Here is a 23,975-nt window from a genome sequence, read left to right on the forward strand (position 1 = left end):
TTTTCATTCCCCCCCCCCCCAACTGTCTTTCTCTTCTTGCCTTATTAGGAGTCACATGTGCCTCAGGACCTAGATCTACAAGGATATGATTAATCAACAAGCCTTTATTGTTTACTGTGTGCCTGGCACTGTGCTGAGTGCTGGTGATATAAAGTCAAAATGAAAGTCTCTGAACTCAAGAAGCTTATGTTCCAAAGAGAAGACAATATGACATATGTAAAAGCGAACTTCATCTCCTTGCCATAATTACTCCCTTTTAAGTTGATGTAGTCATTTACTAGATCTGAACATGTCTATCTTGGATCTAGTCAAAAAGGGAAACAGAGTTAGTTGGGCTGAAAAGCAGTCAAAAGTCCTGGGGCTTTGAATAGCCAAGCCCAGGGGAGACTTAGCAGGATGAAAAGTTAGAGCTGTTGGAGACAGAGTCAGTTTTCAGTTAAAAAGCTGGCTCTTCACCATCTGAGGTGGGGGAAGGTGTTTCGCCGATACGGGACCACTGATTGTTAACACCTCACTATACCCTCTCCTATCTATCCATCTATCTATAACTAAAATAGACACAAAATGACTATAAGGGAGAGTCGAGGAGTGCATTCTAGGTATGTGGGACAGTAAATACAAAGGCTTAAAGACGAGAGTAACCTGTGCAGAGAATCACTTACTCTCTTTCCATTTTTATTCTATTTCTGCCAGCCAGTACCTTATCTTTTTTGAGGGTGAGGGGGTAGGGAGGTATTTTTATTGATGCCTTTTGTTTTGAAATAACAGTCCTTGCAGAATATCAACCCCTACACTTCCCCTGCCATAAGCCCTTCCTTCTAGCAAAGGAAAACAGTTAAGGAAAATCAATGGATACGTTGAACACTTCTAACAGTGTATGAAACAGCGAACCATGGCCCTCCACCTGTCTACCAAAAAAAGCAAGATTTAGCTTTATATTGTCTTCATTACCTCTGTTTCTGTGCAATACTCCCTGCACAACTCCTTCTTTTTTAACCTAGCTTTTGCAAAGGTGTTAGTAATGTTTAAGGAACAGGGAAAATAAGTGTATGAAGATGAAAAGAACTAGCAGGATTGGATAACAGGTTCTATCAACCTGTGTGTTTATGAACACAACTGTTTCTCCCTCTCAAAGTTATCCAAGAATTTCAATATGAACAATCTGGTATCTACACAAAAATTTCTTCATATACTTAAGACAGAAGGATTCAGAATTAGAAGAGTCCTTGTAAGACATTTTGTTCAACCTCTTTTATGCAGATGAGGAAACTGAATCTTGAGTGAAGACTTAATAACTTGCTAAAAAAATAGATAAAATATCCAAAATTGCTCATCTTAAATCTCGGAAAAACAAATAGATTGTGTGTGCGTGTGCGTGTGTGTATACACACACACGCACACACACACACACACACACACACACATATATAATATATATATATACACACATATATACATATATAATATATATAACACACATACACATAGATATACCACATAGTTAATAAGCACTGAAGATTTAACATTAAATAATCATTAACTAATAGAAGTATCTGCATGATAGACAGTATATTTACCAGTCATCTTCTGGAACCTTGCTTAGAGGAGGATTCAGGCAATAGATATGATAGGCCATATTACATTCGTCACAGAGAAGCTGCTCCTCTGGATCTTGCTTGCCACCACATAAATAACAGGAGCAAAACCGGCATTCCTTATCTGGGTCTGCATTACAGTGTTTGCATTCAGGGCCACTCTTTCCTGTTATGAAAGAAAATCGTAGCAAGTTCAGGCTTTAAAATGTGATTTTGTCAGTAAATACTTATATATAATATGTAGAATAAAATTTGTGGGGAAAAGACAACAACTGAGTTTGGATATTATCCTAAGATAGGCAAACCTACCTCACATGCCTTTTCAACCTTACCTTTAAGGTTTATGAGAGGCATAATATATGACAAAGTTGATTTTGAGCTTACAAGTATTTCATAGTATTTGGCGACAGCAAAAAGAAAAGTATAATTGCATATTAATATCAGTGATTATGATGTTTAAGACATCAGAGGTACAAACAGCTCCACGACAAAATACCTCTCTTCAAGGAGCTCTTCTTGGACACGAAGAACAGCTAACAATTCAAAACAGCACACACTAAGTACAAATTGAGTGATGCAGACAATAAATGAGGAATATATGCTATAAAATAACAGTCTCAATGAAAGTTTGATATCATTGTATAAAAGCAGATCCTCTCTCATGGGGTTGCAAAAATATATAGCGTGTTTTACAAAACATTGTTCTAAATTTATTTTACTCACAAACAATTCATTATAGCTATAACTAAGATTCCATCAAATGACCTGGCAAATATAGAATTTTGCTTAGATACACATTAAATAAGCACCAACCACAAAATAAAATTTAGACAGCTGGAAAAAGCAATTTTCCGCACCTAATATCAGCTTTAAATTTATATTTTAGGAGGCTATGTCTGTAATATACTTTTCTCTAGGTTGAAACCATCTATATTCTTAGATGCAGCAAAACTATAAAACCATTAAAATGTTATTTTGATTTCTTCTCATAAACCCCCAAATCCACAAATCACTGAATTTTTTTTATAGATAGCAAAATCTGTGTTTTCCTCTGGCATGCTTCAATTTTGATTTATTTTGATTTTTTAAAAAGATTTTAACTGCCAGAACTTTAAATGGTCTTGCATACATCAGAATATATTCAACCATCACTTATTAAGTGTCTACTATGGGCCAAGAACTTTGCTAAGAGCTAGGGATAGAAAGTTAAAAAATGAAATGCCTCATGCTCTGAAGGATATTACTTTCTATTGGAGGAGACATATACATAAGTGTATACAAAATAAATACAAGGTCATTTTTATTGGTGAGAGAGAGAGGGCACTACTAGCAGCAGATAAACAGAGTTGTGAAGGAAACAAAAGGATTTTAAGAGGCAGAAGGAGGGAAAACATTCTGTACCTATGGAGTTCACTGCTTCACATACAAAATTTCTTTATCTTTGTAATACCAAAATATTAACGTTTGTTGATGAGTATTAAGTTTATAACAGAAATTAAAATACTGATGTGACAGTCAAGTTGATCTGCCTATGGGGCATATTTTCCATGCTGCTTGAGGTACTTATGAAAAATACACCAAATATACAATATGGTTCCAAGTGGCTTATCTGAAGATTGTAGATATTTAGGAGCAACAGAAAGAACTGGGAAAAATTTTCTCATGAAGGTGGTAGCAAGTCCCTGTGCTTCTTCCCTAGGAAGAAACAGTGCTTGCCTCATCCTACTTGTTTGACCACAGGCTTAATGGTTAAACCCTATGGGGAGCTTTAAGACACTTTGCATGTGGAGTATTCCTCTATGCTTTAAGTTACTGCAGAGAATAAAGTGATCTTAAAATAATGGAAGAAGATTCCAAATTAGAAACAAAGACATCAAAAGATATGACAAAGTTGAAGGCAATTCTAACCTGTGTCAGAAGAACATAGAGTAGAAAGGATTCTGGAAGACCATGGACTGCTCTGGGCTAAGGAAATAAAGCTTGATTCTGAGCATGAAGCAGCTGCTGCTGCTTTAAGGAATGAAAATGGGGCTGTATGCTTATTGACAGGTGAGAAATTATCTATTACATGTCTTAGGAGGATAATAAGTAGAGAGGATTGATACCCTATAGAAAAGATATTGATATATGTATTTGTCAACCTGAAATTAGAGAGACATCTGCTGTCTTCCTGGGACTATTTAGGAAATGATGGAGAATCCTCCATAATTTGTTAAACTTGTTATCTGACAACCAATTCTGAACTTATGACACAGACTTTCATAACACATCAAACTGTATAATACACATCATAAGAGAAATAACTGAAGAACTGGTGTTGTTAGTAAAAATTAAGAGACATTAGTTAAAAAAAGATCTGCAATTAGTAAAGGAGTATGAGTAATAAAATAGAAGAGAAAACAATGGAGAAATCTGCTGAAAATGTAAATTAAAATATGTATTCAATGAGCATGGTATAGTGAAAAGGGTTCTAGATATGGATTCAGGAGACCAGGATTTGAGTTTCACACCTTTGTCACCTAACTTGGGTGCACCCCTGGACAAGTCACTTAAAGTTCAGCTTCAGTTTCCTGATCTGTAACATAAGAACAGTATAATTTATAGCACCTAACTCATGGGGTCATTATGGCATCAAAAAGATAATGTAAAAGAGTTCTGCAAATTTTAAAGGGCTATATGAATGTCAGGTATTATTATTATCATCTTTTTCTTATGTTATTCAATGAGATTCAAATAGAAATGACCCTGGAACAAGTCACCATTCAGCTATTATTCTTTTGTATTTAATGTCCTAAGGAGTACTGAATAGATTAATAAAACAAATTATTTTTATGGCTGAAGTATTAGGGAGTAAGTTCATTCTCTGTAGGCTTGCTAAGAGTATTCTTGATAAAACTGCACTAGCAGGTAGGACAACAGAAATAGGTATCTACATGACATAACTATACTATGAATGCTTTTTATTTCATCTAGCTTGCAGAATATGAGTACTTAGTATGGAGAAGTCCACTGAACATGTTCTTAAGGTTTTATGAATCAATGTTATTTCCATGTGATTGTGGGTAGCAGTTTTGGTCTGTGACAATGGTCTAGTTGCAGGAGAGTTTAGTGGTTAATTTCTCCAGGATATTTGAAGTCTGTATTGTAATTTGGAGGTTTGTCATTCATCAGTCTATGAAAAGATGGTCAATACGTAAGTCTAGCTGCTAGATTGAGTCTTGATAAGTTTTACGTTCTAAACTTTTATAGTTTGCAGGGATGTGTCGTACCATTTTTACTGTTTCTTGTATAACCTACATTTTTTCCCCACTAAACCTGAGCAATTTAAGGATAATACTTCAACAACAATAATAATGTATTCAGCCATCTGTTTGATGTTTTTGTCAATGTTATTATCAGCTTGGTTTATGTAGGTATTGCTCATTGAGGGTCTTTTGATTTTGCTCTAGGATCTTAACAATTTAATAAGCTTCATCCAGAGGCAAACCATTTTTATTAAGTAGTATATGCTTATTACCAACCTTTAATATTGCTTGGTCAAATGACATCTGCTTGTTCCAAAAATTTTTTTTTGACCGATTTATCATGTTCTAAGAATATCTAACAATCCCTTCCTCCTTTTTTTGTAAGAAAATGTCAATCTTTCTTATCTGGCTTAAGGTGATAGTTTTTATATTTTATTAATATGGTATAGACTTCAATTAGGATATTTTCCAAATCTGTTTTACAGTGCCAAAGGTTTCTATTAAGACTGGGAGATGTTAACTGATTGTTTTTCCTATTCAGCTTTGATTTCAGGATGCCAGTAAGATTCTTAATATAGTCAGTCATAGCCTTCTTAATATTTTTATGTTATGTTTGTGAAAATACTGTAGTTCTTTATTGTTATCATGAATATTACTGTTATGTTAGAAGACAAAACAGCAGACAGTGGGAGAAGCAGCAAAATAAGATTAAAGAACTCAACTGAAAGTAGAGGAGCTCAGGAAGATCATTTATGAGTCAATGGATTCACTTAAAAATTTGAAATCTGACTTGACATTTCAGGAAATTTGCCACTCCCCCACCCCCAACAATGCCGCGATTACTGACATTTCAGGGACAGAATCTAAGCCAACAGAGTCTGCAAGATGCTTACAAGAAAAGAAATATTATAATCAACTCATTTGGATACATTGTCAAATGCCAGAGCCTTGTTGATAGATGATTTTAAAAAGAAACTGAGAAAAAAAATATTACTTATTAAGGGATACTAGTTCAAATTCAAATCAGGATTAATATGTGAAAGGAAAAATTAAATATATTAAAAATAAATGTAAATTATGTTATTAAATGTTATTGAATGTAAATACATTGAAAATAGTCAATGAAATTGGGCTACATCCTAGGATAAACTACCCTATCACTACTATAGGAAGGGGAAAATTAATATTTAATTCTCTAGAACACTTCCAAGAATTCTTCATGAAAACACATGTTTTGATATATAAATTAACCTTAAAGCAGCACTTCAACAAATAAACAAAGCTGGTTAGGAACTCTGATATGCAAATGAATTATGTAATTCAATAATACAGTCTTGAAAACTTTGTGTCACTAAAAAGAAATTCAATGTATAAAGTTACAAAAGAGTATTTAAACCTGGGATTTTTATGAATTATAGTTGTCTCAAGTTGTTGGGGGCACCACAAAGACAAAAATGTCATCACTGAAGAACACAAAAAAGTCTCAGATTCAACTAACAAATACCATAAAACCCTGAAAGAAGAAGAAAAAAAGGCAGCAAAAAGCCCATCTGGATTGCCTTGACTGGTCAGTAATCAGCTGTGAGAGGGAGAACAAAATTAAATAATGAAATGCACTTAAAACGACAATAAACTTAAAGGGGGAAATGAACAAAGGAATTATTTGATAGCATGATAAATAACTAGTAAGAATATTAAAACTAGGAAAGAGCCGATAATCCCAATTTTGAAACAATTCTATCTCTGAAAAGAATAGGAGTAAGGGCAGGGAAGTTAAAAGCAATGGAAAAACTTAAGAGGTAATACCAGAAATTTATAGACTATGAAAAGAGCTATGCATGGGATTTTTTATCTGTGACTGGTTAATAATACGGACTAGACCAGTTCTGATGTGATGGATTACTACTGTGCCAAAAAAGTTGATATATGAAGAATTCAAAGAAATCTAGGAGGACTTAGATGAAGTGATGCAGAGTAAAGAAAGCAGAACCAAAAGCATAACATCAGTATACTTAATGATGAAAATCAATAATATACATACACAAAAAAATCAATATTAATGACAACGAAAATATGTTCAAATTGCGTCTAAAAAACATATGCAGGGAGAAGAGTCTGGGAAAATGGTAAAATAGGTCAGAAAATTCCAAGCTCTCAAAAAAGATAAAAGAACGCCTCAGGGAAAACACAGAGCAGTAAAAAATTAATGAAAGTAGGGGCAGAACAGGGGTCCTCCTAAGAAAACTGTAGATCTGAAGAAAAATCTCAGGATGAGGATTAGTCCCTGTGAAGAGTAAACACCTCCAGGCCAAGGTCTACTTAAACAACCAAGTTGTAAGCTCTCGGGTTAGCTGGGTTGGGAGGCTGTCTCAGCTCCAGGCCCCAGGACACAGGAACTTTTACCCCGGGAACAGTAATGGGAGTGAAGATTGAGGAAACCTCTGATGACAAGGAATGCCAGACCCAGCTGTGCTGCACAGATGCAGCCAGGGGCAGAAGGAACCAGAATAAGCTGAGTGAGTGCAGAAACAGTGAGGCAGGGACACAGCTGGCTGTGGGCACTTCCAGGTGGAGGTCTTGGTTTAGGTTCCAATCCAGAAGGGAGAAATGAAAGAGGACCTGAGGCCAGAGGCACCATCCCCCATACCATAGGACCAGAGATGATTATCAAAATTAAGCTTCTATTAAAAAAAAAAAAAGCACAGGCAATGGAGAAGGACCTTAGCCTATCATAGAGTTACTATGGGAATAGAGAAGACCAGGGATCATCTTCATAGGAAACACTGAAGCAACGATACCCTCTTCTACCCCAAAGAGAAACATCAAATGATCACCTGCCCAAAAAGAATTCATAGAAGAACTTAAAGACTTTGAAAATCAAATAAGAGAGACTGAGGAAAAACAAAAAAGAACAATACAAGAAAAATAAGATTATTATGAAAAGAAAGTCAATTAGAAAAGGAGACCCAGATTCTTGAAGAAAACGACTCCTTGAAAATCAGAACTGGGCACAGGGAAGCCAACAAAGTTGTAAGAGATTAAGAAATAATAAAACAAAATATAAAGAATGAAAAAATAGAAGAAAATATGAAACATCTCATAAAAAAAACAACCAATATGGAGAACAGATCAAAAAGAGAAAACATAAAAATAATTGGACTACCTGAAAGCTATGATCAAAAAAAGCATCTTGACAATAAAGAAAATTGTCCTGAAGCATTAGAATGAGAGGAAAGTAGAAATAGAAAAATATCCGCTGATCACTACTCAAGAGATTCGACAAGGAAAACACACAGGAATACCGTAGACAAACTGCAAAATCCCCAGCTCAAGGATAAAATATTACAAGCAACAAGAAAAAAAATTTAAATATGGTGGTGCCATAATTAGAATCACAAAACCTAGCGGCAGATAACACTGAAAGACCACAGGTCTTGGAACACTATATATCCAAGAACAAAAGAGCTGAGGTTCCAGCTGAAAACATACCCAGCAAAGCTAAGCATAATCTTGAATGAAAAAAAAAAATGGACATTTAATGAACTGTCAGACTTTTAGGGCTTTGTTAAAAAAACAAAACCAAAACCTGAACATAATAGAAGATTAGATATACGAGAGCCAAGAGAAATATAAGGTACATACCAAAGATGAATTACAAGGGACTAAATAAGGACAGACTGTTCACCTTTTATGTATGTAAAATGTAAAACATATGTCTAAGATTGGTATTAGTAATTGGGTAGTTTGTAAGAAAGATTGAGGTAGACCAGAGTACAACATAACTTTAAAAAGTAAAGCCTTTAGGAACAGCTAAACAGTGTAATTATCTTATACAAATGAGATACAAGAGGAAAAACCAACACGGAGGAATTAGATGGGGTATGAGGGCTTTTAGTCCTGGAAACCTACTTTCATTGGGAAGGGATTCAAGAGGGAACAATACATACAGATCTAGTAGAGTCTAACGGTCTTCTAAATTCAGAAAGAAAACATTTACGGGATAGGGAGCAGGGAGAGGACAAAAGAGGGATCTCTAGAGGGTAGAGTGACAGAATAGGTTAAGGGTGGGTACAGAAAGGTGTTTACATTAATGGGAAAGGGAGGGTTCTTGGAGATGGGGTAGGTTAAGTAATAGGAGGGAGCAAGGTAGCTGGGAGACATAAAGTAGAGGAGTCAGGAGGGATAGGAAATAAGAGATATGTACAAACACAAAAAAAAAAGATCAGGAGTAGAATTTGTTAGGGAAAGTACATGTCTATATATGCATATGTGTGTATGTATATGTAAGTGTATATCTATCTATATATATCTATATCTACATCTATATATATCTATATCTATATATATATTTCTACATCTAAATATATCTGTGCTTAATTGTAGGCACCTGGGGTGGGTGGTAGATGGGAAGAAGTAAAAAGTGCACAGCAGAGAACAAAAGGAAACTTACAAAGAAGCAAAGGAAAGACAGCTTTTAACATGTAGTATTTATTATATAGCCTTTCTTGAAATGGAAATTTATTGCTATATATTTTGAATCCTCTCTTATGTTCTGCTGTGTACACGAAATGCTTTTTCTTATTTTCTATGTGTTTCAATATTTAAGTTCATAATATTCTTTTTTCTTTTATTTAGTGTGTATTTAAGTTTAAAACAAAAAAAGTAGAAAAAAATTTAAAAACAATTTAGTACTTGTTAAACTCAATATGAATAGTTTGATTTGGTGTTAATAAATAATAAGTTTGTATACAAATGCATAATCATTTACAAAGTTTTTTGTTAGATTTTTTTCTTTTCAATTATTTAAGTATTTGATACTTGTAATCGTAAAAATTAAGTCATGTTTTGAAAAAAAGTACACACAAAAAAGTGATAGTATCTGAGAACGGGCTTTGTACTTCTGGATCCAGGTTTAAAAAAAAAAAGAAATGATAGACTCTTGTTCACACATGGAGTATACAACAAATGTATATGTATATACACATTTGTGGATGTGTATGGATGTGTTTATGTGTGTGCATATACAATATACATATATGCATATATACACAGATGCACACACAAGGGTATATATGCACAATATATGCATGTATATATACATGTGCATGTTAAGCATCTATATACACACACACACGCACACACATATACCAACATATATCACATAGATGTATTATTGTCTACCCTCTGTTATATGTATTCCACTATTGGCTAAGAGGTGATTTTTTTTTTAAAGCTCTGATCCAAAAATATAAATCCCATTCTCAGACACCATCTCTTTTTTGTTCACTTTTTCAAAGTACGTGTAAATTTTAATTTTTACTGATAAGTATACATATATTATATACCTGTGTATACAAACACTATATGTATGTATGTATACAAACACACACATACCTACATATACTATGTCTCTGAGTGTGTATAGTTGCAAGGAGTCTGAAAAATCTAATTGAAAGGGCTTTAAGTTGAAAGGGTAAAGAGGAGAAAACCACCAAACTGAGAAACAGAGACCAGATGTACAATAGGAAAAAAAAATAGCAGTATACCTATCCAATAATTCGCAGGCATACAAAATGAGAGAACAAATGGCAGAAGCTAGTATCAATAAATCCAAAAAGAACCAATTCAAAACAGAAACTAGCAATAAGACCCACAATTTCAAATAATTTACACACAATTAAAAATGGTACAGAAATAAAGACAGGCAGCATGGCATAACGGAGAGAGAGCTGGTCCCAAAGTAAGAACAATGTGGATTAAGTCTCACCACAGAGACAAATTGGTTATATGACCTTGATCAAGTAAGTCAATCTCTCCATGTTCCAAGCAACTTTGAGTACAAGTTACAGAGAAGGTGCCAATTTTCATTGGTAGAAGAAGTTTCTTCACCCAGCAGTTCCCTATACTCATAAAATCAGAGGTCTAGCCCCTAATCTCATGGATAACAAAGTTAAGCTAGAGATCTTCATGCAACCAGGCAAAATGGAATTTCTATATCACTGAGACTTGGATGGAACTTATGACTGATTTATGGCTTTGAAAGTACATATTATTTAAAGGCAAGTCAGTTAAAATGAAGTGGAGAAATGTAGACATGAAGATACATTCATGTGGAGAAATTCTGGGACGAGAGGCTGGAAACATGGTGGAGCACATCCTCATGAAGAGTAAGACTGAGAGAAACATAACTGTTAATAGTCTTGGGAGAAACTAGGACAAAAGGAGAAAACAGACAAGGAGTTCAGGAAGCAAGATACAAGTCTGGCAGAAGCAAGGCAATAGCTGTGATTGAGGCCTTCCTTCAATTATCTGGACATTAATGTGTGCTTTCTTTCTGCCACTGCAGCTCATAATCTCTTGGCTTGCTTTACTAATAATTTTGTCCATCAGAAGGTACAGGAGAGCAACTGTAATGCCTGCCATGTTTTAACCAACAAGAATCTGCTGCTCAAATAAAAAATGGTGGGAGCATTAGGAAGTTATTACCAGACAGTCTGAACAAAACATCCCAACCTTTTCTTTGTACACAGATAAAAGTTACGCAGGACAAGGTATGAGTGAGCTGCTATCTGTGCACTGGTTCCCTCAATGAAGGCATCAAAAATGCCCTGAATTAAGTTATGGGAAAAAGTGAAGATCAGAGAAGGGAAACCATGGCTGCTCAGAATGAATGGGACATTAATAATGGACCACGGAGAGAACACAACTTTTTTTCCCCCCATTTTGTGTTAATCAGAATGATCTTTGGGCTGAACAGGACAGCATTAAAACAGATAGCTGGTAGTTAAAATCCAATATAATCCAACAAACAATTAGGATGCTTGTGCCTGTCTTTTGTGAACTGAAGTCTGACAGTCCAAATGAAGTACATCCTAGGGTTCTAAACTGCCAATCCGTTACTAAAGAAATCTGCAAGACTGTAGAGAATGAGAGACATACCAAAGGATGACTGGGCACAAATGGACACTCAAAATAGCTGGAGATCGAGGGAAGATCTGCCTCAGAATTAGAGAGGGCCAAGAATCGGCAGCCTTGAGGCAATTAGCAAAAGGAGAAAGGACAACTAAGCAGCAGCAAAAAGAGTAATTGGAACAATAAGGGACTGCTCTAGTTATCTCACTGAAGCTTCCATCTGGATCAAGCTGACACCAGAAAAATTCTCCTATATGCATCCATTTTGCAGGGTCTTTACTGGGGCTTCTCTTTGCTACTGGAAATGTCAGCTTGTCTCTATGCAATCAAAGCGTTTTTTTTTTGTTGTTTTTTTTTTGCTCCCATGCTGTGGTTCTTGCTGTCCTGGTGCTCCCATAATTCAAACCCAAGTCCTATATGTGCAGTCATATCCACAGCAAAAGAGGTAACAGTCCCACTCTACTGCTGTATGGTCAGACCACATCTGGTTAGTTTTTGGAACACCCTGTTAAGAAAAATATCAATAAGCTGCCGAGTACCCAGAGAAAGGGGTAAGGGGTAGTAAAAGGCCTTAGGATCATAATATGAGAACTGGCTTAAGAATCTGGGGATTTTTAACCAGAAGAGGATAAAACAAAGAAATAGTATTGCTGTCTCCATGTATTTAAAGGGTTGCAATAGCTGTTGTTAGAAGCAGCCAGGTGGCACAGGGAGGGAGTAGAGCACTGAGCCTAGAGTTAGGAAGACCCAAGTCCAAAATAGCCTCACTCTTAACTAACTGTGCAATCCTGAGCAAGTTGCTTAATGTATGTCTCAGTTTCCTGGAATGTATACAATGAGAATTGTAAAATATAACATAGCATGTACCTAAAGTTGTTTTGAAGAAAAAAAATGAGATATTAAAGCACTTAGCACATCTGACACATAAGAGCTTAATAAATGCTTATTTCCTTCTTCTTTCCTTGTAATAAAGTGTTTTGTAAATATATGAACCATGGCCAACTACCACACATTCCAAGACTCATGATGAAATTCTATCAGGAAGCTGCCTACCTCCTGATAGAGGAGCATTTGGCCTAGAGTACAGAATGACATCTATCTATGGACATGGCCAATATGAGAATTTGTTTTACTTAACAATTTTTTAAAAGGGGTTTTGCTTTTCCTGCTTTCCCAATTGGGGGATGGGGGAAGAGAGATATACTTGTTGATTGACATAAAAGACTGATTAGATTTGTTCTGCTTGACTCCAGAAAACAGCATTTGGAGCAAGGGATAGAAACTACAAATAGGCAAATTCAGGCTTGATATAAAGAAAAATTTCTCCAGTATAATAATGGATTGCTTTGTAAAGGTCTTTAAACAAAGACTGGAAGACCACTTATAGAGCACTCTGTAGAGTAGATCCTCATTAACGTGTTCAAGTATTGATTGAATTAGATAAGCTAGGGGTTTCCTACCAAATGTGAAATTTTGTGATACATGAAATGGCAATCTAGGAGTAAAAAGTCTACCCAGAATTAAAGCATGCATAAAAACAACTGCCATGATGGTGTGTAATTCCAGATTAGAATCTAATCTCCCATAGTCCACAGGATGTCATCTTTCCTTTCTCAATAAGATCTTCTTTCTGGTCCTTGAAAATATTCAGATGCCCTACAATATTTTGTACAGTTTGCTAACTCATTTACTTGGGGGAAAGAAAAACACAAATGTTTGTAGCAAAAAACTAGACTACTGTGGAAGAGACAAGAATAGAATACTACTTCTAATTTATACCTACCATAGAAAAGTAGAAGGTAATAATGATATCTGTGTATTTTACAGTTTGGAAAAATCTTATACACACTCCAAAATAGTAGAAGCAGTTTAAAGGGAGAGAAGTAGTTAGAACAGTTTTGTATGCCTTTAGTTTTGAGTCCTTTTGAAGGTTCCTCTCCTTATCTTTTGGCTAAGAAACTCAATTCTCCCTTGGCTAATTCAGGTGTTTAAATGTACCCCAGTAAAAATGTTCCAACAGGATCCTAAGAATATAGTTTTAAAGTTGGAATAAAAATAGCTAACATTTATATAGCACCTACTACGTGCTAGGCACTGCGCTAAATGCTTCACAATTATTATCTCATTTGATCTTCACAACCACAATGGAAGGCAAGTGTTATTATCCCCATTTTACAGATGATGAAACTGAGGCAAATAGAGGTTAAAAGATTTGCCGAGGTTCACAACACTGATAAGCGTTAAAAGCTGGATTTGAACTTGTGTCTTTCTGACTCTAGGCCTGGTGACAGATCATTTAGTTGAACCCCTTTATTAGCACTGAGACAGGTTAAGTGACTTAAGTGACTTGCTTATTATCACACAACTCCCAGTATGAGAGGCAATATTTGAAATCAGGTCTTCTGCCTCTAAGTCCTCTACTTTAACTAGTGCACCATTAGATTTGGTTCCTAGGAAATGTTCCTTGACAATTCTAATCTTCTCAGATACACTTTTTTCCTACTAGCTGTTTCACTCCTCCCAACCCCTCACCCCCCATTTCTACCCCCAATACCAAATGTGCATGTCCTTTTTTTTCTCCTTTTCATAAACGTTGACCTTCTTCACCCCACTGTAATTCTGTGTATCCTTTTCGTCCAACTTTATTACGGTGTGAGGTGTCAAACCCAAGTCACACAACCCTTATTATCTTTTTAAAAAAAATTTTTTTTAAAAGGCAATTGGAGTTAAGCAACTTGCCCAGAGTCACACAGCTAGTAAGTGTCAAGTGTTTGGTCTGAGACCGGATTTGAACTCAAGTCCTTCTAACTTCAGGGCTGGTGCTGTATCCACTGCACCACCTAGCTGCCCCTATCCATTGCCTTATTATCTTAAAAGAAGAGATACTGCCAACACCATTTTGTTAAGCCTTGTACTTTAAAAATCTCATTCTGTTAATGTTTCTTAAGCTCAATTTGTTGTTATATAACTTCAGTGATGTTTTAATTTTATCTTAGTGGCAAGTAAATTGTTTAAGGGCTATTTCATGTTTGTCTCTATCTCCAAGTGTCTAACCACGCTGTAGGTGCTCAATAAATATTTGTTGCTTTACTGTATCCACCTCACACCCTTTGATAAATTTTAAATATACTCAACCAAGAAAACCTTACAATAAAAGGTAGAAACTGAGCACAAATACTGTCTCAAGAAAACTGGTGACTTTACAAAATGACTGAAATAATCTGCTTTTTTTTTTTAAGCCTAACTGGAAGTTATAACACTAAATTTAAATGAACAATTAAATATCTGATAACACTGGCACTACTTTGCTTTAAAAGCTCCCTATTACTACCCTAGGATAAAATACTAACTCATGTTTAAAGCTCTTCAGGACTTGGCTCCCTGCGGTTCTTTGTACATGGCATAACAAACCCATCTCAGGAGCAGGAATGCACTGCCCTCATTTCCTCTTCTTGGCATCCCTGCTTCCTTTAAGGCTCAGCTCACTTTCCACTTTTTACTCAAATGCCTTTTTGGATTCCCGCAGTCGCCACTGCTTAAACCAGATTACTTGCCTTTCCTTTGCATGTTTTGTCTTTACTCAGAAGTGTATGACTCTAATAGGATGTAAGGCACTTGTGGCCAGGCACCATTGTGTTCTTGTTTTTGTAGCCCCAGCACCTAGTTTAGTGCCTGGGCACCAAAGAGGCACTGAATTGATGCTTGCTGAATTAATGACTTTTTTTTCCATACCAGATAGCTCTTGCCTGTCATTCTTAGGTCAGTCATACAGAATCGGTAACCTTTATACCACTGCCCCAAAAGAAAAACATCATACTTGTAAAGGGTCCATCGGCAAATGAAAGTGGATGAGCTCCAGGTTTTTCAATCTTGTATATTTCTTCTATAAACTTTATCTTGCAATCATTTATTGTATCTTCTGGTCCACTGTAAAAGGAATAAATAAAAGCTCTTTTTACCAGTAAAACCCAAAGCATCAGCAAGTGGAAAGGAAAAAACCCCACCACAACAAAATGAAACAAAACAACTAACATCAATTTTATCTGTTATATGAGCTGTTGACAAAGCAATTATCATCAATTTTGTTTAGGAAAATTAAATTATATCTTTGTATAAACCACTTATTTTTGTGGCATCACAAAGACAGTTGTTGGTTCTCACAGGGTTTTTTAATTATGAAGCAAAATTTCATATCGTGATTAGTATTTTTAAAGAATAGCCTATAAATTTTTAGTAGGGCTATAAAAACTCCTCAATTTTTTGGAGAATGACAATTGTTACATGATATCTGATTACTCCGGTCAAAAACTGATAGAAGATTTCATGAAATTCAAACTGTGAATTAAAATTAAAAAAAAAAAAAACAACCCAATACAATTCCCTCTGCTGCAACATACTAATCTTTTGTAATTGAACAGGACCAGCTTACGATAATTATAATCTAATTTAAATGGTCAATAATCCCATTTTAATTTACTAAACAATAACTATTACCTATTGTTGGTAATAATTTTGAGTTTCTATAAGGGAAAATGTTATTTTGATAGCATAAAACTTTTATGCTAGCCTCACTTCTTAATTTCTAAAAATAGGCAGTTTCTTCTTTGGGAAGGAATATCAAAATTCAATTCGTCTAAGTGGCTTTTGTTAGTTTCTTTGAACTTGTGTAACATAAGATTGTTCTACAGTGAAATATTTTAATCATTTTTTTCTAAAAGTAAGAATGTGGTAATACTGTCACAAAGGTAAGTTTTCTATTCTTTGTCCTGTAGAATCACTCCCCTTTTCATCCTTCATCAGATCCCCTGGGTTTAATAATTATCTCTACATAGATGACTCACAGATATAGTCAGCCCTGGTCTCTCCCCTGAGCTTCGGCTATTTTTCTAATTGCCTATTGAACATTTCAAATTGCATAACCCATTTCTTAACATGTGCAAATGTGACCTCATTATCTTTCCTCCTCAAACTTTCCAAGGTTCCCCATTTCTATCAAAGGCACCAGCATCCTTCTAGTCTTCCAATTTCACTATCTCAGCATTATTCTTGACTCTTCATTTTCTCTCAGCCTATATATCCAATCAGTTGCCAAATCTTGTTGTTTCTATCTCTAAAACATCTCTACCAGAGGTCACTTTCTTTCTATTAACACAGCTACCACCTTGGTTAAAGCTCTCATTGCCTTGTTTAAGGGACTACAAAAGACTGGCCTCCCTGCCTCAAGTTTCTTACCATTCTAACCCATCGAACGCAGTATTGCCAAAACAGTTTTCCTTAAGCATACATCTGACCATATTATTCGCCTATTCGATCAACTTTTAGTGCTTCCTATTGCCTTTAGGAATATGTAAACACATACGTGTGTGTGTGTGTGTGTGTGTGTGTGCGTGTGTGTGTGTGTGTGTACACTTCTGTTTAGCTTTTGAAGTCCTACACAACCTAGCTTTAATCTATCTTTCTAGCTTCACTGGATATTACTCTACCTACTGCACACACTCTGTGATTCAAACAAACTGGCCTTCTCCCTGTTCCTCATATAGGACACTCCATCTCCTGTCTCTTCCTGATCTGTGAGACTTGGCTCTGGTGTCTCTTTATTTATTTATTTTTAGGCAACTGGGGTTAGGTGACTTGCCCAGGGTCACACAGCTAGTAAGTCTCAAGTATTTAGTCTGAGACCGCATTTGAATTCAGGTCCTCCTGACTTCAGGGCTAGTGCTCTATCTGCTACGCCACCCAGCTGCCCCTTGGCTTTGGTGTCTTAAATGTCTTGAATGTATTCTTTCATTTCCAGCTCATTCAATTCTTCTCTTCCTTCAAGATGAAGCTGAAGTAGTACCTTCTACATGGAGTCTTTCCTGATCCCTATAACTTTCTTTCCTTCCCAATTACCTTGTATTTATTTTCATTTATACACTTTCTATTTATGCTGTATATATTTGTATGTGTACCTGTCTTAGAATATAAGTTCCTTGCAAGCAGGGATTGATTTTTTTTTTGCACTTGTATCCCTTCAGCAGGAGATCTTAGGCAATTAGGTGGCACAATGGCTAGAGTGCCAGGCCTGGAGTCAGGAAGATTTATTTTACTTCCTAAGTTCAAATCTGGCGTCACACACTTACTAGCTATGTGACCCTGGGCAAGTCACTTAACCCTGTTTGCCTCGGTTTCCCCATCTGTAAAATGAGCTAGAGAAGGAAATGGTAAACTACTCCAGTATCTCTGCCAAGAAAACTCCAAATGGGGTAATGAAGAATAAGACATGACAGAAATAAGTAAACACCACCACCACTTGTATCCCATGGCCTAGAACAGTGCCTGGTTCCTGGTAGGCTCTTGATAAATGCTTACTGATTGACTCATCTCTCATTGTACCCTCCTTTTCCCTGGGTTCTTTCTCCTTAAAAGGCACTCTAGTACCCTGTGCTCAAGATGCAAGAATACCTAATTCTGTCTCATTTGCCTCTATTTTTCAGCGAGGAGCAAGGTCTGGTAGGCTTTACCATACTGGAAAGGTTTTGATCATGGCCCTGGCAACAGACTGAACCTGCCAAATTGCTTACTTTGTTCACACTATTGTACCTTCTCAATTTCTTTTTCATTTAAGAAATTTGGCCAACAAATTGCTGCTACCAAGATTTCTTTTAAACTCTGTCTAAAATGGTCAGATTAAATACTGTTTAGAAAAGAAGTGTTCTAATTTCTATTGGGCTAAATATTTGTCTAGATTTCCTGTGGCTGCTACCATGAGAATGAAGACTTCATGTCCTACTTCTAAAAAATGAAAGATATAATTTATTTTCAAATAAATACATCTGGTTATAAAATTCTTAACATGTTACACTGACAAAATGTTTATTATGGGCTACTTTAAAAAATTTTTTCACATTAATCAGGTTGTAAAGAAGAATTAGAACCAACAGGAGAAACCACAAGAAAGAAGAAACAAAACAAAGGAAAAAAAGGCAAGTAGTATGTTTTGATCTGCATTCAAACTCCATAGTTCTTTCTCTGGATGTGGAAAGCATTTTCCAACATGAGACTTTTGGAGATGCCTTAGATCCTTGCATTGCTGAGAAGATCTGTGTCTATCAAAGTTAGTCACTGCACAACATGGCTGTCACTTACGGGCTACTTTTTGAATGAATCTGATTACCTTTCACATTTTTATTTGAATACAGATTAACTAGATAAATTACTAACGGTTTTTAGAGTAATTTTAATCCACATAAATATTTTTGGAAAACTGAGAACAGTCTTCTGTAAACACGTTTGAAAGAATGTATTTTTTAACATACCAAAAAATCATTTAAAATGCTAAATAAATGATCTTTTAAAAGTCTTATAAAAAATTAAATCACTGCCTGATAAGTACTTAAGTCGTTGCCCTATGCCTTTCTTCCTCTCTCTCCTAAATATCTAGCATAGTGCTGAGTATACAGCAGATATATGATAAAGGTATGGGTGGAGAACACCTAACTATGGATGCTTGATGTCGTGTAAATCTGTCAAGCCAAGGGAAGTGAAGAAAACTTCATATCGATAGCCACAGAAATACAAAAGACAAAGTAGCTACAAAGCAAAAAGTAGCAACATAGACACTCAAATTTCCAGGAGACAAAGTACTCTTGGATTTTGTAGATAAAATTTCAGATTTCTATTAACATTTGCACAAAGTCTTAGAAGCAAAATGAACACAAGATCTTTGACAAGGAGACAAATTTGAACTCACAAATATCAAGACATTGCATGATAAGAACTATAATTGCAACATGGTTGTAGAAGGATAAAACTTATTCAAAAGGAACAAGATACAGGTCAAATGATAAGGGACCATACCAAAGTCCTTTACTGAATGGGAGTTTGGCCAGAGTAACATCTATATTACTCTAATACTCCAAAATATCTATGGTCTTGTCAATGCAGGTATTCATGCCAGTGATGCATATGGCAACCCTTCCATACCTATCTATGTCATGTGACTTGGCCATGTTCTTCCAAATTTTTGCTACAAAAAATTCAAAGCCCGGTAAAGCTTTCCTCCCTTTCTCTTAACGTTAGGATACCAACAGAACAGATGGGCTATCCAATAGCTATCCCTTGCTTTTGCCACACATCCTGTCCCATCATCTTTTATTAATATACTTCTTTGATAATATCCTTTACAGTACTTCTCCCCAATTCCTTATTTGTCTAATTTGTTGATTAGCCCTTTCATGCTCACCATCAACCTCTCCACTGTCTTCTAAATGAGCCTGATCTTTACATCTTTAGAAGCTTAGTATGTGTAAGGGAACAGGGATAGGAAGGAACGACAGGGGTCATTAAAATAACTTTCAAGCCAGTAGTGCTCCTCCTATTCAATTCTGGACCTAATTTGTTGCTATTTTCAGTATTTGTCCAAGACATAAACATATACAAGTTTAGTAGGCTGTAACTATGCATCTGATATTTATAACTGATAAGTGTGTATCAATCTGAATAGATGTTCTTTGCCCACTTGATTTTGCCCGTATAGAAAATTATGCCAAATTATTTTGAATAATCTCTCTGTGAGAGGCAAATTGGCATGACGAATAGAGTTAGTCTTGAAGTCAGAAAGACAGGAGTTCAAGTCTGAATTCAAGTTCTGATAACTAGTGGCTACGTGACCCTTGCCAAGTCACTTAACTTCTCAGTCTCCTAGACTAAAAGTGTCAAACTTAAATAGAAATGGGGAGTTACTACTAAATTGTACATAAAGATCCCTGTGGGCAGCACACTGACTTAGAAAATGATGTAGTCATAGTATCTATATTCTATTATATTTTTATTTATTTTGTTAACTATTTCCCAATTACATCTTCTTTTTTTCCCCTTTGCTAGGCAATGGGGTTAAGTGATTTGCCCAGGGTCACACAGCTAGTAAGTGTCAAAGGCTAGATTTGAAACTCAGGTCCTCCTGACTCCTGGGTCAAGGCTCCATCCACTGTGCCACCCAGCTGCCCCTTCCCAATTACATCTTTATCTGGTTTGGGCTGTACTCAGGAATGGTGTGGTTGCTCAAAGTGTGTTTGATGCATTGTCTCCCTTAGACAAGTCTCTAAAACTTTAAGTGGCAGAAAGGGAACAGATCTATATCAGCAGTGGAAGCTCCCCAATGGGAGCTCTCTGAACTGCTAAAATTATAGGTCTGATTTGAAAACACTGAATCTAACTTAGGAGACTTTGCAATGTTTTAGAGTTTGACATAATCAGCATAATGCCACTGGCAAACAGGAGCAACAGAAGGATCTCACTATCTTTTCCTCCTTCACTTGTACTGAAAGCAGCAAATTTTTACTAAGCATGTCTCCCTTTTATTAAAAAATTAGATCACTGAGTAAAATTTACCTTTGGAAGATACCTTTAAGGTGGCATTTTGTTTTACCAAATTTAATGCTTTTTTAAAAAAGTAATAAACATAGGAATAACTTATTGTTTTCTACACCTTTCAGCGAATTGTGTATTATGGGGTGAAAATGTAGTGTGTGGAATTAATATTGTTTATGAAAGCCGCCTGCTCCATTCTAATACCTTCAATCAAGGATGGTCTCAGTGTGTGCATGTACATATGTACATGTTTTGTAAAATATGTCTAATAAAATATATAGATATAAATTAGTCTTAAAATTTTATATATATATATGGCAAAGTAGGCACATGAGTTGATAGTTATTAATGTTTTCTTGGTCATCTATTTTTGGATGTGATATTTTTTCCTACATGTCACTTATATTATTCCCTCCTTTAGAGGATTTCAGAATTCACAATTATGTTGTCTCATGCGTGGACCTCTTCTGGTCTCACACGGTTCCTTTTCTAATCTTTGTTTCCTCCAATGGCATTTCCAGTTCCTTAAGAAGTATGTTCAGGATTATGTTAGAGTCCAAATGTTCACTGCCCATGATGGTGAAAAGTTCTGTTATAAAACCTTTACAAAATTTTTTTTCCCCATTTTCCATCTGTCTTTCAATAGCGTCTTTAAATGTCCTAGGAATAACACTTACCATGTAGGTCTCCTGTCAAGCTTTCTTTAAAAACGATTTTCCTTTTGCTGCTCCCTGTTGTTTTATGATGTGATACTGCTCATAATTTTCCATCACCCTTCTAAGATTTTACAAATGACAACATAAATCCTAACCATGTATTCTTGGTTGCCAGATTCTTTTGTCTGACAAGAAGATAAAGCATTTGCTAATTTAGGCACTTTTTGGCTCTTCTTTAAAGTAATTTACTTCAATTAAACTTTTGCATGAAATCATTACAATTGTCAAATCTGTTCATTATCTGTGTTTTTAAATCAATAACTTAAATAGGTCAGATTGAAATTGTTTTAATTCCATGTTCACATTTTTCATTCTTAATTTTTATATTAATTTTGATCTTTGATCATATTCTGACTGCTGATTTGGAGATCACTACCACATTAACAATGAGATGTCTCTGAACCATATTACAATTAAATCCATTTTTTGAGTAAATATCATATGGTATCTACTATGCTCAGTGCCTGGTGAAGATTTTCTGGAGCCATTCAGAATATCTCAGTGTAAGGATTCTGTATTCTCCACAACTATTTGACATCTCATTCCTTTCTCCTAAACCATGATTTCAATCAATTTTTGCAATTCTTACTTATGTCCACCACACTGAAGTTTCAATGTAAAGCATCTTAATGAATTCTTTGTAAAACTTCAATTTTACAAAGATCTTTTGGAATTCTCTATCTAAAGTAGTCACTGTTGTCATTTCAGTTTTCTGACTCTGTGACCCATCTGAGGTTTTCTTGGCAAAGATACTAGAGTGGCTTGCCATTTCCTTCTCCAGCTCATTTTACAGATAAGGAACTGAGGCCAACAGGATTAAGTGACTTGCCCAGGGTCACACAACTAGTAGATGTCTGAGAACACATTTGAACTCGGAAAGAATCTTCCTGATTCCAAGTCTAGTGCTCTATCCACTGCGCCACCTAGCGGCCTGTCTAAAGCAGAGCTGCTAATAATTTCTTAATTTGCCTTCAAAAGATGGAAAAAATAATAATCATCATAGCTAACATTAATAGAGTAATTTAAAGTTTTGAGAGAGCTTCACATACATTATCTCATTTGATCTTCACTCAAATACTGTAAGATATATGTTATTATTATTCATATTTTACAGATGAGGAAAATGGGCTTGAGAGAGGGTAAATCATGAAGCTAGGAAAAGTCTAAATCCTTCTGACTTCAAATCCAGACTCTATTCCATTACATCACTGCTGCCTCCCCAGACAGGGAGATTCTATTTTGGACTTACTCTTACCAAACAAAGAGAAACTAGTAAGTAAATTATAGGAGCCCTTGGGAGAAATAACCATTCCTAGAATTTGTGCAGAGGAGAGGAAAGCTAAGTACAGTCTGACAAGTGTCTTATATTTGGGGATAACTAATTTCAAAGGGCTCGGAGAAAAGATAAACAGACTCCTGTGGACTAAAATTCCTAGAGCCTAGAAGAAATGGGAAATTCTCAATAATGAAAATCTGAAAACAAGCAGGAATAATTCTGATGAAGAGGAGAAAAAGTAGGACTTGTTTAATGAGACCAATGTGGATGCACTAAAAAGTCATCAAGTAATTTGGATTTTTTAAAGATATGTATCTAAACTGGAAGATCAGAACAGTAGAAGAATGAAGCATTGCATGGTCTTATAAAAAATAACAGGAGTATAAGGACTCAGGACGAGATGAGGCAAAGGATCAAAGATGACAGAAGTATTAAAATCTATTTTGAATGAATGTAAAACACTTATTAAGCACTCATCTTGTGCTAGGGACCTGGCAGAAAAAAAATAAAAGTTAAACAGTGACTGCTCTCAAGAAATGTGTAGTCTAATAGGGGAAAAACAACGCATGCAAAGGAACAATGGCCAAGAAACAGAGTGATGATTTGGGAAAACCACAAGAAAGGTAAGTGGAACAAAAAGCAATGACTGCACCGATTTGATTACTATTTCTAGATCAAGAGTTAAAGGAGGAGAGGGGCAGAGAGAAATGGCAAAATGCCTAGTGTAGAACAGATGAGATGCATAGTCTGGGACCAGGCAGACAGCGAGGGAAGTTGAGTTTGCATTCACTCACTCACCAGTAATGAACTACACAGGGTTGTAACACCTAATAGATTAACTTAAGGAGGTGGGCATCATCTCTGTAGATCTGATTTAAAG

At 35.6% G+C, this 23,975-nt stretch overlaps 1 protein-coding gene across 1 annotated transcript in view; it reads right to left on the bottom strand.

The window, feature by feature from the left end:
- Positions 1-23,975, bottom strand: part of UHRF2 (ubiquitin like with PHD and ring finger domains 2) — a 178,895-nt gene that overhangs the window by 45,532 nt on the left and 109,388 nt on the right. The window contains 2 exon segments of the mRNA XM_021006289.2: positions 1,578-1,761; positions 15,570-15,679. Coding sequence (XP_020861948.1) covers positions 1,578-1,761; positions 15,570-15,679 — 294 coding nt within the window.

This window comes from Phascolarctos cinereus, unplaced genomic scaffold (assembly GCF_003287225.1).
Source record: "Phascolarctos cinereus isolate Bilbo 61053 unplaced genomic scaffold, phaCin_HiC Scaffold_4;HRSCAF=312, whole genome shotgun sequence".
NCBI classification, from domain to species: Eukaryota; Metazoa; Chordata; class Mammalia; order Diprotodontia; family Phascolarctidae; genus Phascolarctos; species Phascolarctos cinereus.